This window comes from Meleagris gallopavo, chromosome 8 (assembly GCF_905368555.1).
Source record: "Meleagris gallopavo chromosome 8, MGAL_WU_HG_1.1, whole genome shotgun sequence".
NCBI lineage: Eukaryota > Metazoa > Chordata > Aves > Galliformes > Phasianidae > Meleagris > Meleagris gallopavo.
In genome coordinates this window covers 28,830,120-28,848,997 of record NC_139411.1, presented here as the reverse complement: position 1 = coordinate 28,848,997, position 18,878 = coordinate 28,830,120, and the positions used below count along the sequence as shown (strand labels likewise).

The following is an 18,878-nucleotide window of genomic DNA, read 5'->3' as shown; positions in this document are numbered from 1 at the left end:
AAACAAATAGTCCAATATTTAAAGCTGACAGGTTGTTACTAGTCTGATCAAATTCCAGGGAATCTGGATTGATAGGTGCGAGCTCTCTACAAAACATTATATGTAGTGTGTGTATGTGTATCTTATGTATATGTGCATGTGTGTGTGTGTCTGTATGGCTTGTTTTCTATGTATAGAACATGAGTGTGTGTATATATATATTGATGTATGTATACATGTGGAGAGAGACACATTAAATAAAAATAACTTACAAAATAGCACTTCCATCATATAAAGGAAGTAAAATAAAGCTTGTGCTGCCTACCGAATGCTGTTTCACTTTTTCTCAAGTTCAAGCAATAAATGTGTTATGTTCTTACTAAGAAGTATGGGAGATGGAATAATGGAGGGAAAACAAGTATATCTTACTGGATTCACTGTAGCCAATGTGAATAATGCTCATATAAACATCGAGTATTGGCTAGCTGGAGCCTAAGGAAAAGCTGATGTTAACCTTTAGGAATTATTCACACGTAGTTGATCTCTAACAAGTTCACTGCTCTCCTTGCTAGAGCAATGAAGTCTGTTCGGACATTTTGGCATATATTTCTCTCTTAGTCAAAAAATGACATCAGGTGAACTATGCTCCTTTCAGAATTTTGTTTTATCTTGAAATAAAAGGATTTTTTTCATTTCACCACTAGAATTTGACTTCCCATGTTTCTAGTCATATGTGGCCATTGCCAGATAAAATTTTGATAGAGTATGGCAGTTCATTAATTATTCTGTAGACTATTAGTATTTATTAATTCATTAAAGCAAATATAATACTGGCATGTGAGAGGAAACAGGAATCTACAAAACAAAGAGAAGTCATGCAAAGATTCTAAGTCTATGCTGCTAAGACTTAGCATCTGATTTAGGAAGATCACTACTCCATGTGGTGAGAAAATAAAGAAGTCTTTTCTAAAGCTGCTACAAATCAATGATCATGTTGTTTGTTACATTACGAGGATGGGTTGGAGCAGTTGATTCCTGGAGAGAGATCATAAAAATACTCAGTATTTCTACAATTAGTAATATTAGTACTTAGTGTTACTTTACTGCTGACTTCACCACCAATCACTTCTTAGTATATTCTAAGTCTGTTTTAGGAGTGCTGTTTTAGAAGTTCTTCTTGATGAATAACAAAACATTTTTAACCTTTAATTTTCTGTTGGTGCACATCAGGCGTAAAATCTTTCTTGAATGGCTTTGAGGCATATCATCTGTCCCATTGGGGAGTGTGCTGCTGGTTCTATTTGCTTTAAAAACAATACTGAATAGTTATATCCAATTTCTTTATTAATAAATCCAGAAGCAATATAAAACCGATATTTTTTTGTTGTTGTTCTTTTTAAGAAGGAAGAATTAGTGCTATTTCTTTAAGCATTCAAAACCATTTTCTTAATTTTCAATACAAAGTTATACTTTGGGGTCACTGTTCTTTTTGGTTGGCTCACATATCTCTGTATGTAGAGTCTTCTTGTGAAGGTGCTGGCACAGCCTTTAGTGTAGAGGATTGTTAGTAGTCTCCCGGGGATAAATAATTCATCAGTTTTTTAGGCATAGCACAGCTGCCTAATAAAAGCAGAAATATTCAAATGCTTTACAATGCTAACTTTTGTATAAAACTGTTTTTGTTTATGAACATTGTTGAACATGAACGTTCAGTTGAGCACACTGTGTAGATCACTTTTGGATCTAGATGTCTCATAATGAGTGAACTCACATGAGTACTGCGTCCAGCAGCATGCAGCTACAAGTTCCATTATTTAAAGATACTTAAATATTTGGAAGCAGAGGGCTGGCCATCTGATAGAGCTCACAAATGCAGCCCTGCACACCTCCTGGTCCCTGGTCTGTCTCCAATAACCTTGGAACCAGGTGCCAGCCTGCTGTGGGTCTCAATTCATGATTTTTTTAAATGAAGTTATTTACATGTATGCACAGACTAGGGATCCAGCATACCTTTTTATATCTGCTCCTCAGTTTCCTCACAGATTTGTGAATGACTGCATCATGTTAGTTGTGCTCTTGTATCATCTTTAATTGATTTAGTGCATCAGAAAAAAAACACAGAAAAGCTGTTTCAAAACACGTCATTTCAAGTGCAAAACAATGCAATTTCAAAGTGCTAAGGCTGAATTGTTTAAGTACTGTCATCTTGTGTTGCTGTTAGTCTTAGAAACAGTTTCTTAAGTGCGTACAGTGAGGAATGTTCAACGTTTCAGGTTTGCTTCACTTCTGCTTTCTTCAGCTCTCATTCAGTGTCCACTTTTGTTTTTGTGCACAAGAAGGCAGAGTGATAATGCATTTGAGTGTGAAGAATACTGACTTTTAATGCCTTGCTGCTTAATATGAAGAACAGATTAAAGCCAGTATATAAAAAACTAGATTGTTGATAAGCATGTTAATGGATTTAATTATTCTTGTTACGGAAAGCACTGGCTTTGTGTGTGATGTTGGTCTTGTCAGAGATTCTTTACCATTGCTAGCCATCGTAAAGTTAGTATAACTCTTCCTAACAACTTTATGTGGCTTTTCTTTTAATATTATTTTTGTTAAATCGTTCAAGTTTTATATCTGATAGGTGCTGTGCTTCTGTATACTTGCACTGTGGTGTTTTTACTGCTCTAAATTTGAGATATACCTGAAGCACAGGAGAGAAGGCTGTTTCCTGGAAGTGCATATTGTCCAGGACTTCTGGGACTTCCTCATCTTCACAGAGCCTGCTGCTATCAGGAGGGCTACAGAGAGCAGCAGTCTGCTCATGAACAGGAATGTGTGTAAAGAATGTGTGTAGATGGGAACAAATGGCTTGCAGTGAAAGTGTATCTTACATTCAAAGTTTGGGTTTTTTCATGCAGTTAACTCCTGGCGTAGGACGTCATAGTAATATTAAGAAAATGGAGTGATAGCAACACAAAATGATATTCTTTTTGTGTCCTCATGGGTTACACAAACTCCAGAAGGCCTTGGAACACATCTTGACAGCAGGACAATTTATGTAGTGAAGTGTCTTAAGTGATGTTCTCCAGAATCTGATTGGGAAATAAATGGCAATGAGCTTGCTCCATGCTTGCTCAGCTGCCAGACATGACAGTCATTCCTTCTCAGAGTATAAAGTGATGTCTGCATTGCCAGACACAGCAGGCTAATCATATTCCACAGAAAACTAAGTTTCTGAATTTCATTATCTGTATACAATTGTATTCATTTCTTTTGTTTTTCTATTAGATTGCTAATAACTTAAACTGCATCCTAATATTTCAGGTTTCTGGTGTGTGTTATGATAATCCAAAGAAAAAATCATAAGCAATATAATAAGAAATGTAAGTGCAAAGACCAAGAATTAGGAAGAGAAAGAATTTTTAGACTCGAATGGAAAATGATCACGGTACAGCTTTGCTAATTACCTGTGCAGGTATTATTTCTATTAGAGAGCAAGTTAGTACTGGGTATTTTCTCAATATGTCAAGTTAACAAAGAAAATTTCAGTATTTTGAATATTAAATGTTAATGTAAATTTCCTAGCTTTAATTTGTAATACCATACAATACAGTGATCGTTTAAGTACTGTGAGAAATGAAAGATAAGTAAAGAGCTTTTGCTCCTTAGGAAAATATGACTTCCATACAGCATAGTGGAATCTGACTCCCATTCATTATGTTGTCAGAGTAAATGGTTCAGGCACTAAAAATGTTTCAATCAGTTATAGGAAAGATTTTTTTAAAAACATGGTTTTAATTTCTAGGCATTTAGAAGCTAAATATTTAAGCAGCCACAAGTCAATGTTTGAATTTTTAACTACCATTCAGCTTCAGGAGACAAAATTACAAACTCCAGTTGTAAACTGGTGCTTGTGATACTTGAGCTACATTTAATCTTAAAAAAAGGTAACTCAGATGGTGATTTACCAGCCCAGTGCTCTGTGCTGTAGTGCTTCACCTTGGCACCTGAGCTGCTTCCCTGCACACCATTTCTGGTTGTTTCCACTACACTGACGTTTCTACACAAACTGCAGATAATCAGCTTGGAATGTAACTGCCTCATAAAGTCAGTGTTAGGAAAGAAGTGTGAGAGCTTCTTGTTGTTCTAATGAAATGCATTTAACTAAAGAAAAGAACAAGAAAGTAGAAAACAATATAGTTGTTATAATAATGAAGCAGTCATCCAAAACGCTGTACAGAGTCAGTTATAGTATGTCTGTCCCCAGTATAATTTTATACTAGATGTATTTCTCATTGCTTTTCTTCCCCCAGCAACGTGGTAGCAGGGAAGCATTCTCATGTCACATACTAAAGTTGAAATCCAAGCTAATAAACCCCAGAAATTCTAACGAGCTTTCACTGTTCAGTGAAAAATGTAAAGAAACAATTCTAATAAAAAAAAATGGATAGGATTTAGTTTGGTGAAAACATCTGATATGAAGGAACTCTTAAGGAAAATAATTGGATTCCCAGATGAGTGAAATGGGGGCATGACTAATTTCTGTGCTAGACCAAGTAAGTCTGTTTTACCTCTGGTTGCTTAGAGGGTATGCAGAAGCTGAGTGGCTCACTTGGTCAACCACCGTATGATCTCAGTGCAGTTTGTTTCTCCAACCTCAGGCTTGCAGATGTGATTTACCTCCTTGTATTAGTTCCTGAATTTCTTAAAGGTTCTCAGGGTGAATGAAAGTTTATTAGCTGTAAGAGAAGATCCACAGACCTTCTGATGTGGGACCTGGGACATGAGCAGACCGAGAGGAACACGAGGCTGGTAATGGGCAACAGTAGGGAGGGAGAAAGGTTTCCCAACCTGTCTGGATTAGCAGAGCAGATTAATGGTCACTGGATTCCTTGAGCTGATTAAGGAAATGGGAGTAGGAAGGTAGACAGAGTCTTCTCAGTGATCAGGAAGAGGAGTGGACAAGCCAGTTTGTGTAGGTTGGCTGATAGAGTCAGTGAGCAGGCACTGGGGTCAGATGTAACTCCTGGGAGTTACACAGCGTTAATGAGGATGCATGAGCCAGAGAAACCCGGTTGGACTTCAGTTCTCAGGGGCAGTTGGCAGAATGTCTGTTTGTTAGAAAAGAAACATCTTTTCAATTGTACACTGAGCGAGTTTAGTTCAGGCATAATTGGGAAACAGTAATTATAAAATCCCGCGATGCTAGATTTTTACAGTCACTTTTACAGTGAACTGCTCTCTAAAAACAAAAAGAATTTTTTTTCTCAAGCTGTGAACATATTTTTATGCTTCCATAGCAAAAGTTTCTTGCCAATTTATCAAGCCCTGGGGAAAAAACAGAGACAGGCCTATAACTAGGCTATGTGCTGGGATTGTAACACAGTTAAAAAATGACATGATTTTATGTAGTTGCTTAGATTGATAAATTCAGAATGCTCTTACAGAGTCAAGAAAAGGGCTCCTGGAAGAATCACAGAATCATAGAATTGCTCAGGTTGGAAAAGACCTTAAAGATCATCACAAGTCCATCCACAGCCTAACCAAATTACCCTAACTCTAACAACCCTCCGCTAAACCATGTCCCTGAGCACCACGTTTGTGCAATTCATGTTCTGTAGTGCTGGAGGTGTGTTTTCTGTAATCTGTGTAAGTAATCAAATGATCAAGTCAAGCAATACCATCAGGGATGTATTGTTGAGATGAAATTTGAATTAAAAAAAAAAAAAAAAAAGAAACCCTACTCATTTATTTCAATACACAGTATCTGCAACTCCCCCAACTGCATGCATTCATAATTTTACAGTATGCTCTTTCAAGGTATTACAGGGCTCTTGGACAGTGAGTTATGGGTGCAGCTGGGAGAGTCTGCAACGGCTCACGTTCACCTCGGGCTGGAGGAGCTGGCAGGAAACCCTGCGAGGCTCGGCGGGGCCGCAGAGCTCCCACGTTGGTTGGTTGGACAGGCTGACTTCAACATGCTGTATGCAATCCCAGCACCTGTTTCTTCCTGCCTCACTGAGAAGCAGTATATTTCTTCATATCTCTCTAAAATATGAGTATTCGTAGGGTTGGGGTTTTATTGGTGAATATTTCATTTAATGGTTTTTTGGGTTTTTTTTTTTTTTTGCAAGGATATTCAGATTGCTTCATGTGAAATACGCAGATGTGCTCTTTTGTAATTGCAGTTACAGTGTCCACAATGTTACAGAGGTGACTGCTGAGTTTTTAGATGAAAAAAAAAAAAGATTAATCCATATTGCTAGTGACTTACATTTCTAATTTTCAAATGTAACTTTTCATAGTCAGAACTTTTCTTTTAAGCAGCTGCTGTGTAAGAGAGTCCTAGAACTTATTGCACAGAAAGTCATTCAGTGCAGTGAAAGATTTTGCTTTTTTAACCTTTCAGAAGCTCACTTAGTTGAGCAGTCAGGCCGTATTATTCTATATCTTGTCTAACATGAGGAAACAGTCCCAAAAGAAAGATATCCCAAATTAACGCCACACTTTGTTAAATAGAGACATTCTTGGTTTTCACCAAGCTAATTTGATCCAGTTCAGTTAACTCATTTTTTTTTTCTCGCATCACAAAAGGCAGCCATGAATGAAGCAAGTTCATCATGTGTTTGACACATCAGTGTGAAACTAAAATGCAGACCGTGAGGGAGGGTTCCTGCCTTTTGCTTTGTAGACAATACCCGATGAATGCAGCCCCTCATTCAAAACTATTCTGCAGCAAACTCCAGGCAGAGTGCTTCAGATCGCTGTTACAAACAGGTACAATGGGAGCCAGCCAGACCTTGAGTATTCAGACGCCTTTTTATTTCTAGTTGTGACCGTTCATGTAATCCAGTCTTCCTCTAATGTCCTCAGTCTAGCAGAGGGTTCTCTGGACTTCTATGTATAAGCAAAAGACTATTTTTGAAACAAAATAAAAGGACATAATAATAATAAAACACCAGTTTGCGTGTTATGTGTCTTCCATTTTTATGCCATGAAATGTATGGCTTATAATTTCAGATATCAAAGAGTGATGGACATGAGACACGTGCTTTTTACTTCAAGCCAACTTTAAAATTTAAAAAAAAAAAAAAAGTGTACAATTTGTGCTTTCCAGATTATTCTTTGAAGCATAGATTGCAGTGGTTTTTTTACTAATTTGTTTTTATTCAGGTATCAGCTTGTTGACTGTAGAATTAATCATTAGTTTTAGGCCGATGAGATTCTCTAACCTGAAAAATAGGAAAGAAATGAACTTCTTAATGCCTGTCATAGCATTCGTAGGAGCTTGTCAGCAGTTTGGTGCAGCCAGGCACAGAGATCTGTTTTCTTGAAGCTCTGTCAACAGAGATCATCTTTGACAGCCAATACATCCAACTTGAATAAATGGTAGGTTTTGTGATGTGAAAGAATGATACCTGCTATGGTGCTACCAAGGAAGTATTATTGGTGAATCATATCCAAATTCTGAGAGCACATTTTCTTTAAGACTTAATTTTCTCTCAAAACTTGCTATAGCAAGTACATGAGACATGGCAGCAATGTTTTTTGAGGAGACTTGCAAATAATTATATCAACTTCCGTGGACCGTGTCTGTTTCTTGGGTCTGACACTTTGACAATGGCTGCTTTTATCAATATCTACTGCCATTTTTGCAGTTGAGGACGAAAATTATCTCCACACAACAGAATCGTGAAATAGCTTTGCTTTCTGAATATGTGGGATAATTGCTGAGTTTATAAAATAATAGCTTATTAACTCAGTTATAAGCATAAAGCAAATGTGGTTAATACGAGATATCTTTTTAGTTCTAACTGAACGTGGTGACCTCAGTGGAATTTCTCAAAGGACCTTTTTCCTTTGGCAGCTTCCATGAAAGTTGGCAATGAATGTTAGCCTTTTTGTTGTTGTGTTTTTATTTTAACTACCTCATCCCAGAATCTATTCCCAGAATAATTCATATGAAGCATTTCTTTAATACTTAGAAGTATAAAATACGTCTAGAAATAATCAAATTGCTGGAGAAGCCCAATCTGTAATATCTTTACACTGCTTATTCTGGTTTTATGACAGAAGGATATCAAAAATTGTGGACGGAGAGTATATGAAAGTTTCCACTAATTTCAAATATTGTCTTAGTTATTCAAAGTTTGACAAGGCAGGAAGATAAATCATGTTAAATACCTTGTGCAGCTAGTACCCTCAGTTGAGTAGTAATTTCTAGTAGAAGTTTTGTCAAATATGTGTGCACAGTTGATATTTGTTTGTTTTTCCTCCGCAGTTTTAACGTGAATCCTTCTGGCACTGAGGACCTCAGGAAAACAACGGTGAGTTGTGAAGTGTTATGGAAAGCTATCAGCAAATACCAACTAACTGGTGCCCAATACAATATGAGCTAGTATTCTTTTTTAACTTCTTATAAGGAAATGCTTGTTGCTTGTTTGTTTTTTCTCTGGAGGTGTTTAAGGCCAGGTTGGATGGGGCCCTGGGCAGCCTGGTCTAGTTTTAGGTATGGAGGTTGGCAGCCCTGCCTTTTGCAGGGTGGTTGGAATGTGATGATCCTGGAAGTTCCTTCCAACCCAATCCATTCTATGATTCTGTGATTTTGTCTTGTCTTCTATTCATATTTCCAGAAAATCTAATTGGAAAATAAGAAAACTGAAATAAACTTGGAAATAAAGAAGAGTTTCATACTCAACGTGCAAAATATTTGGATAACCTCTAGTATTACAATGTAGAAAAGAAAGGGAAAATTAGATCTATACAGGGAGAGCAACAAGGAACACTGAGGTATAGCAGATAGCTCTAGAGAATTGCAGTCAGATGAGAGCCCTGCATTACACAGCTGTCCATTAGCCATCATCACAGGTGTTTTCTACTGCCAGGCTCTGAGATTGGAGGATCGTTTTTAGATGGCCAATCCAAATGGAAGTAATGAGCTGATACATGGCAGGATTCATCATAAAAATAATAAATGAGCAGCCTTGCAGAAAACACTTAAAATAGAAATAAATGCTAAGAGTTATTATTCAAAATACAGAATACTCTTTTACTGCAACAGAACCTAAAAGTGTGTACTAGGAAGAAAAGACAAAACAAGCTCCACAGATGGACTGTGCAGCATCTTTGTTTGGAAGAAAATGTGGTCTTACTCAAATTTATTCTGTGAATAGATCAAATCTTTAAAAGTGGGTTTGTTTTCAATCTTTACAATATATAGAAAACAAGTTTCACAGGGAAATATGACTTTGTACTGTTTGCTTTTGCTGGTTTATGTAAATGTCTTTTAATAATATTTGATGTTATTATAAACACCCAAGTTTTTTTAATGCAAGTAACTGGTGGGAGATGTCAGCGTGTATGAATGCTGCCTTTGATCAGATAGTAAACTGAATTCTACCAGGCGGTTACTTAATCTCTGACAAAACACAACATCAAAAAAATTGATTTAACTTTGCAGCTATTGTCTGTAAAGTAACTGTAATTACAGTTTCTGTGTGCTTGCAAATGTGCTACTGGAAATCGTGTAATTTATTGCTGGTAAAAGCGCCGTTATAATTCTTTTAAGAAGTAATATGTGAATTGTTTTATTTAAAGGATTTAAAGGTGATAAAAGAAATCCTTGATGATTTTTCTTTTGGAATAGCAGCTATTCTAAATGTCAGCTGCAGGATTATGAGGTGGTGCTCATTTAATACAAAATACAAATTAGGAGAAGAAAATATATCGCAACCACGGTTTTGAATGAAACCATTTGAATTTTTTTTTTTTTTTAAATATTCCAGTTTGCTTTCTGAGGTGTTTGAAGTAATTTATTATTAGGTTCTGCAGTAATAGGCCTCACCAATTCATTGCATTTCCTCCTTGCACATCGCATTGAGTAATTATGTTTGTGTGTCTCCTACACTGGTGCCAACACCTGTCTCTGACAGCACTGCTTAAATAGGAGCAGTAGCCAGTTGAAAGGGCAGCCTGAGCTCTTTAAGGCCTAATTAAGAACTGAAAGGAGGATGAAGTAAGTAGGACAAAAGATGTGAAAGGAGTTTAGATTATATTCCCAGAGTGGAACTCCTCATTAGAACAATATGGAGATGATCAGAGATTGCCAGGCCATCGCTTTGCCTGACTCTTCTTCCTCCATCTCCTCTGGTTGTCAGTCTGTGCCCCACTAGGATTCTTACAGCTGAGGCAATACTTCTTTGCAAACTCATTATTTGCAATGTGTTCTTTAACACTTTACCATAAGAATAATGTATTATATTACATTTTTGGTATCTGTTTCAGTAAGCATATAGGCACTTAAGTACCCTTTACTCAAACTGGACATTTAAAATCCTCCTTCCTTTAGCAGTATCTATTTCTAAATCCTAAAAGCATTGTAGAATTTTCTCGTGTGTTTAATTTGATAAGTTATTCACACAGAAGATCACACAGAAGTAGAGAGCATATGTGTGGCAAAACATCTTTAAAGCATATGTATTATACATGATTTTCCAGTAAACTTTATATAATGATTAAAAACATCATGGCATATTCTTTCCTCTTCCTTTGCCAAATCAGAAAATTAAGCAAACTCTGTATTTTATACATTGAAGTCTTAATTTATTTTCCAGTGTGTAAATCCCTAATTCTTTGAAGATAAAATTTAGCTTCCTTCTTATGGAAGAAAATGTGCTAAAAATAGAATGACCACAAAGTAAAGTTATTTTCTCTTCTCTACTTGTTGGAAATCAATTAGTAACCAATTTATGGATTTCATCAAGGTAGGCATTTTTATAAAATGGGACTTATTGATCACGTAAAATGCTGTAACTTGATAATAGAAGTTCAAAATACTAAATGCACGTACATGAATGAGCTATAAAACATCTCAAATGCAATCTTAAAAGCACCTAATTTGAAGGGCTGCTATTGAAATCTAATTGATGGAGAGTGACTGATTGATCTGTGGTACTTCAGCATGTTTGCAGTGCTCCATCTTTTCTTACAAGGCTTTACTGAAAACTCTGGGCACCTGAATGTTAATGATTTGACATGCCAACATGTCAGTATGGAGCTGTATGGGAAGAAACAATCTTTTTCTCAATTATAAATTGCCAAATATTTCATTATCTGGTTACTGAAGATCTCAGCTGTATCTTCTTGACATAGAATAGGACATTATAGTGTTTTAGTTCGCATGCTGACCTTTTTTCAGGGACCAATTTGCCCATCTTTGGTAATAACTGCATCCAGAGTCATCAGAGATCGATACGAAAGCATTGCTGTTTCCTCTGCAGCTTTCTGTGCCCTTTCTGCTTTGAAGGCAGCAGCGCAGCGAGATGTTCTAGCAGTACACATTTCTGACTTAAGTACTCTGGTCTTCTCCAGTTCACCTGAAATGTAAAATTGGAAGTTGTAATGTATATTTCAGAGACCGAGGCCTGGCAAGCTGCTGGCGACTAAAAATAGAATATGAAAGACAGATGAGGGCTGATGTCATTTAAAGCTAAGTAAATGTTTTTGCTATAATATTCTCTAAAGATGAGAATTCAGGAAAGTTACGGTAGGGCCAGAATTCTCAGGGCTCTTTTTCTGCTGTAATTAATGTTACCTTACAGTGGGTTTCCCAAAAGGACCCACTAACAGTTTGTTGGGGTTACTGCTCAGATGTTCACAAAATGTGTGCACATCTTTCTGAGAACAGTGTGGTTTTTTTCCTGATGTGTTAGTGTGGGAAACGTTTCAAACTGGGCAGCGTATCGCCAGCTGTTTGCTCCAGGAGGGATATTGGAGGGAAAAGCTCTAGAGTGAAAAGAGGAGGAATATAATATAAGAAAAATGTCCTATGTCAAAGGTGTACATGAGAAATATATGAAAAGCAACCTGTCAACCTGTTCAGTTCAGAAAACTATTTAATTAAATCTGGTGGTCTTTGTTTTGTTTTCTTTAAACCTACCTGTAGGATGGAAATCCTTTTGACGCCACTGCAGGATACCGGAACCTCACCTACGAAGAGGTTTTACAGGAGCTGCTGAAACATAAAGAGCAGCTTAAAAAGAAGGACAGCCATATTCGTGAACTTGAGGATTACATTGATAATCTTCTTGTACGAGTGATGGAAGAAACACCCAGTATTCTCAGAGTGCCATATGAACCTTCTCGAAAAGCTGGCAAATTCTCCAAAAGCTAAGATGGTGACACTTGGTGGTACTTTCTGCTGAATACTTTAGTGGAAGGAAATAACATTTCAACGTTTTGACTTCTTTTCATTCCCTTTTTGTTCTAAAAAAAATTCCAGACATCGGAAGGATGGGACTGTGACATAGTTTTTTGTGTTGTTATTTGATGTTTTGTTTTTAACTCCAAACACTAGCAGGTACTGCCAAAATGGTACTTCATTGGGTTAGCTGAATAAGTTTGTTTATTTTTTCCTTTTTGAAAACAACTTTAGCTGCAGCATATTTACTGTAGAGTAAATAACACACATGAATGCAGTGTCTGTGTCCACACTGTCCATGCAGCATCAGCTGAGATACCCTGTGCTTTTTTGAATGTTTTCTTGACTGATAATTAATATTATGCAAATATGTCAATTCTGGTACTATGGCATGCCATTAAGGCCACTGTTTTCAAGCCAGTGTAGAATCTAAATGTGGCTTGTTGCAATGGAATGCAGTTTGTTTTACACATAACAGAGGAAAACAGTGATGCACAATCTTTACAGAGTAAATGCTGTACTGTATGCAGTATGCTTTTGTATGGCAATGTGAAAAATACCATGCCATTTCACTAATAGCACATGTGGGAATGAGTTAATTTACACTTAAATGCAGATTTTTTGTGTATAAGATTGAACTTTGGTGGCAAGCTCATTACATGGGATATTATTTTGCAGATCTTTTTGTATGAAGTTATTGCATGCTTTTTTAATACATTAAAGTACTTTGAACAGTGTTAATAGAGTCAGAAGTAGGATGGGAGAAAAGTTGGAATAAGGTAAGAGTACTTTGTTCAGCCAAGGTCTGCTACACTAAAAATATAGGAGAAATGAACAGACTGAATTAAAAAGACATGGTAATTCTGAAAATATGGAACTGACTCAATTTAAGGTTGAGTTTAACATGATATATATCTCCTAGGTTTTTTTAAACTTACGAGAACAAACTATAAGCCTTTACAAATAGGCTGTGTTGCTGAAACATGTCTAGGGTAACAGGTTTAATTTAATTTTATTTTTTTAAAAAGCTCTGTATTCTTTATAAATACTTTGAAAGCCAGTTCTCATTGAGGCAAATGAAAGAATGTTGTAAATGTCTTCCTGATCATTTAATAATTGTAAGATGACAGATGAAAAGGATATCTGTTATTCAGTAAAATGGCTAAATACGGTGATGAACTTATTAAGGGAAAATAGTGTAGGAGAAGAATCCTTACAATATTAACGTAGGTAGATTTTAATTTCCTTCATAAGAGCCTCAGTTGGATTGTCTATTGCTGTGAAACAGTAAGAAAGTATTAAAAAAAAAAAGGTACAGATAATATTTTAGATTTGGATTTTAAAAGAATGACTGTCTTTTTCACCTCTTCTTTTCTTTCTGCGCCTGATCTGTTTTCTTACACAACAGCAGTAATAGCTGTCGTTGAGAAAGAAAAAAGCATAAAATTCCTTTTTTTTCATGCTGCAAAAAATCTGTTTTTTTGTTTTTAAAGCTACAAAGATTTTCTTAAATAACTATTATCTGGAAGAGATGAAATGGATCTACTGTCTGAATACTTTTGACAATGTTAGTTTTATATGACAGCAGAGGAATATACTCGTTAGACAAAAAACAGTCATTCCCACATTTCATTTTCTTACTTTTTTTCTTTATTCTTTTCTCCTTCTTTTCATGCTCGTTCTTTTTTTATTTTCTCCCACTTTTAGGAGCTATCTCCCAACCCTCTAGTGTTAAAATTCCTGTAGTTTGAGCTTCTCAGCCCTGTGTTGGGATCCACCAGTGTAGGTCATTTTGCCTGGATGAAGCCTCAGTCATTTGAGACAAAGAAACAGGCCCACTTCGTCAAGTGATTTCTCTATTGACAACTGAAAGATTTATCAAGTTCTGTACCTTGTAAACCACATGAATGTCTTTTTGACCCACTTAAGGTCTGTATGACTGTAAATTTGCTGTAATATATTCAAAGTGCCAAAGGTTATATACAAAGTTATGGTACATTTACTGTTGGAAGTTAGGTTTTGCACTCATTTTAATTTCCTAATTACACCAAGATGTATTTCAGATACTCAGTATTTCCATGCAAGTTCTTGAACATTTTTCAACGTTTGGCTAAGGCAAGTGGTTTTCTCATATTGTTAATGGGGAAGAGTTGTGCAGTTGTTTCGAATTCAGCAGTCATTGTCAAACTAACTGGGACACGTGAGACAGTGTGTAGTATCCGTAATGATTGAACCATACACACCAGTGGGGTTTAACAAGTAAATACACTCCAATGACTTTTCACTCACAAGCCAACTTATAATTATTAAAATGAAACTCTACTATATTTAGCACCTCTGAAATCACTCCTTTTAGAATGTAAATGTAGAATATCAAACTGCATAATTGACTAAAAGCAGATCATTTGACATATTTGCATACGGAGAATGATAAGCAGATTAAAGGTAGCGAAAAGATCAATTTTTGTGCATTAGTGAAGAAATTTAGTGAAGCTTTGAATGCGCTATCTCGTCTTTATCTGATCTGTGAGTGAATAAATGCACCTTTTGTTTCCAACAGTGTATCAAGAAAGAGAGGAGAACGACAAATGCAATTTAGGAAAAGGTAAAGTTACCAGAAGAGACAGGAATTTCAACTCTGAGTTTTTATATGGAGTTCTTATGGCTAAAGATACAAGCTCTTCTGGGGCAATTTTGGAAAAATTGCACACCTGTCATTTTCTGTTTAAAATGAACATTTTAACATTTTTCTATATTTTTGAGACTGTTTTTGAAATGCACCTTCATCCCACCTGTATTTGATGGAGCATGCAGCTTTCAAATGAAAACATTTCATACAGAGTGATTTATATGCTGAAAACAAAGTAAGTTCTGTTTCTCCAGTAGGACAAAATTGTAAATTCTCTGACAGATCATTTAAAAATTATAATAACTTGCCACTTACAATTAGTATTTCTTGCCCTCTGAAAGGTAGGGATGAGAATTTGGGGCACATTATTTTGGTCTCTTCTGTCAAAAATAAGAATGAAAGTTCATCCGTGCACACCCTGTACTTGGAAATTCTCCTTTGAAACATCTCTGCTCATAGCAATGTACTTTCCTTACTTCAAAGAACAAATATCAAGGCTGTATTTTAGTTTTGTAAGTAACATTTACTTTCTGCCATTCTGGAAGGATGTTTAATATTTATATATGTTACCTCGTGCTGCTGTATTTTATGTTTAGCTTGGTTTTCCACCTACTAATGAATGTAGCATTCTCCCTAGATTATACATAGCTACATTTATTGCTGTTGGCTCTGTATCAAGAACTATTTGTAACTTTCCAGCTGTGAAAATGTTGCCTTGCATTTAGAAAGGCTTTATGATGTGGGGACCTAATGAAACTCAGGCTCATTAGGTACTAGTCTGCATTTCTTTCTCTAGAGGATGCCCTTTCTTAGATGCATCTAAAAACAACTGTTGTCTTAATATGTTTACTGCTGCACTGGAGGCTTATTTACACTTCCAGCTTTAGAGAAAAAATATTGTCCTATATTAAGTATGTAAAGTATGCTTTTTTGCTGTTTATATATCCATTACTGTTGCTGATATGATAGAGTTGTTAGCTCTGTGATTTTAAAATGGTGATATGTGAAGCATGTTGCCTAACTTCCTCTCTTTGAAGTCCGTGATGAAGGATAATAGTGCTGCTGCATTCATGATGCTAGATGTAAGGGTCTGTCAGCACTTTCAGTTTGAGACACTATTTTCAGGAATTTATAACTTCTAAATCTGCATACAGGCACTGGAAGTATTTAATATGCAATAGGTAGCACTTTAATCTGTTTATGAAGGGTTTTGAGCTTTGTTTCTGTTGGAAAAAGTCACAGTCTCCTATAGCATAGAGAGCATTTACTTTGCCTTTCACAATTTGTTCATCAGCCACTGTATGTTACAAGTGATAGAACCATTCCTATTCATCTTAGAAGCTTCCAGGTGTCTTGTATTATGATATGCTGTAAAAAGCTGAAGATCCAGGTTATATAGGAAGTCTGTAAAAGATCTGAACATTACTTCTACCTTAGGGGTTAATTTTGTCTTGTGCAATCAATGGTACTTTGTCTACAATTTAATAATGGTACAGAATCACAACTGTATGCACATGTGAGAACTGTAAATCCTAGGATGCATGAAGAAACTTTATTTTTGTTTCATTATTGCAACTTCAGCTCTTTAATTTGATTACAATGTTATCTCAGTATTTTAATTTCTGTCCATTAAAACAATATTGCATGTCTAACACTAATAAAGCACCACAATGCACTACCACAGTATTGTTTGAATTGTGATCTTAATCTGCATTTGCAAAAAATGTAACTTCCAAGTTCCACTTCCATTTGTGTTTGTAAGATCCACGCTTTTGAGAGTCTCAGCCTTAGAGAATGCTGTTTCCTTAAGGGCGATTCTAACTGAATGATAAATACAGGGCAGCCAACAAAGGAAGCCTCTAATCTCTTCAGTAGTTGTTGGGAGAGCAGATGCTCAGGAGGAGAATTTTAGGTGTAATTCAGTGAGTCCCTTGAGGAGGCTTGAATTTTGGTTGGATGCAGTTCCTTTCCTTGCTCGGCAGCATGGCAGAGTCCTTTGTCATATTACTATGGGCTTGACAAGAGGCTTAGAAAGGGTTCTTCCCTTTCAGGATTCATGAAACAGGATGTTTTTTGCAAATGAGAGTCAAATTTGGAGATGTGTGTGTACTTACACATGCTTGGTTCTGCAGATCTCCATCACCTGTGTTACCCCATGTCTCTCTGGCTATGCAGCTTTCTTAACGGGTGAGTGGACAAGGAATGAGGATGGAGGAAGAAGGGAGGTTTCTGAAAGCACCGTGCTGCATACTGAAAGCCAGTTTGCATCTGTAATTCGCAGATGGTGACTTCATTCTCAGGTCCATTGGCCATTTGAAAATGGATCCAATGCGATTTCTGTGCCTCAGAAGTATGATATTGCTTAGTTGATACCAACTGTACTTCTATTGACGGCGTAAGATCCCAGCTTGATTAGATAGTTTCCCATTTTCCAGCATGGACTTGGTTTTCAAGTTTTAACATTTATATTTAACATTTCTAATCCGAGATAACAGCTTTTGAAGGATATTTTAAATGTAAGCTAGCAGTTAAAAAGCAATTGTAATACTTAGACATAAACAAAGAGGGACCATTAAAAACAATTTGTCTCTCTTCGGATACATAAATATTAAACTTATTTAGTTAATTCCTTATGGAAACGTACAGACTAAAAGTCAGGATTTCTTTTTCTTATTTTGTTTAATCTGTTGTTAGGGGAGTGCTGTGCAAGGTCTGGCTGAAGCTCACTTGGGATACATTGCCCTTTTGTATAACACTGGATGTGTTAGTAAAGCTATAAATAATGATGATGAAGAACAAATCTCATCTCTCATTCCACATTAATAAATTAAACGTTGGATTATTTTGCATTAGTGCTGTTTTGTGGGAGAGGAGTAAGACTATCTTTTAAAGGAAGCTATAACTCTCTTGTCTGTTCTGTATATTGAATAGTGATGATGGAAGGCTACCACGCTCAGCACAGTCCAAGTGAGGACATTGTCTGTGCAATGCTTATGTAAGTATCAGTACATTCCATCCTGTGTACCAATGTCTAGTCTGCGGAGATTTTTGTAGTGGGTTTACAATGAGATTTATAGCATAGAATAATGTAACTGTTTGAGTTGGAAGAGACCTTTAAGGGCCAACGGATCCAACTCCCTTGTAGTGAACACGGATGTCTACAGCTCCATCAGGTCCTCAGAGACACATCCAGATCACTCCCTCAACCTGCTGACCATGCTTCTAATGCAGCCCAAGCAGCAGCCCACGTGGCAACACAGATCAGGCTTTGCTATTCACAGCAGAGAAGTACTCTCCATAGCTAAATGCTGGTAAGTTTAAAAGTAAGCTTCTTAAAAATCTTCTGGGCACATTACATTTAAAGAAAGCCCAACATTTCAAAGGGAAGGAACTTCCTTGGGATGGTTCTTGCCTTCAGCCTTAGAAGCAGGAGGTGTGGTGGTTGCTATGTGGTTGTCTCCTGGGGACACCCACGCCAGGCTGGATGGGGCTCCGAGCACCTGATGGAGCCATGGGTGTCCTTGTTCACTGGATGGGGGCTTGGACCAGATGGCCTTTTAATGTCCCTTTCAACTCATGATTCTATAAGTCTATGATTCTATATTTCTGCTGTGTGGTGAAGAGGAACCAATTAGAATGAAAGCTGGGTAGATTTCATTGCTGAAATAGAAAGAAAAAGAGAGAGAAAAAAAAAGAAAAAAAAGCCTGCAACACAGAAACAACCCAACAGCAGAAAGCTGACGTTGGTAGGACAGGATTCTGATTTTAAAGGATCTGTTTGCCCAGCATGCTGTAGATCCTTTTTGTAATAGGATGCTTTGTTCACTTCTCCTTTGCAAGCAGGAGCAGTGTCAGGGTGAAATGGAGGGAAAAAAAAGAAAAAAAAAGAAAATGGGAGTTTAACAGATGGATTAGCTACTGTTAGGTGTGAGACAGATGTCAGGCAGAAGCCAAGAGCTTCAGGCTCTTGTCACCTCTGCTCTTTCAGTCCCTCTAACGTTGTAGCATTAACTTCAAGGATTAAACTAAGCGCTTCCATTGGAAAGTGCCTGAGGAAATGCAGTGCCTGCAGCACGTGGC

At 36.7% G+C, this 18,878-nt stretch overlaps 1 protein-coding gene across 1 annotated transcript in view; it reads left to right on the top strand.

Moving 5' to 3' along the window:
• Nucleotides 1-16,481, top strand: part of RAB11FIP2 (RAB11 family interacting protein 2) — a 33,340-nt gene extending 16,859 nt beyond the window's left edge. Inside the window, exons 4-5 of the mRNA XM_003208191.4 lie at nt 8,252-8,297; nt 11,915-16,481. Of these exons, the coding sequence (XP_003208239.3) occupies nt 8,252-8,297; nt 11,915-12,142 (274 nt within the window). The 3' untranslated portion in view covers nt 12,143-16,481. The remainder of the gene's footprint in view (nt 1-8,251; nt 8,298-11,914) is intronic.
• The last annotated feature ends 2,397 nt before the right edge of the window (nt 16,482-18,878 follow it).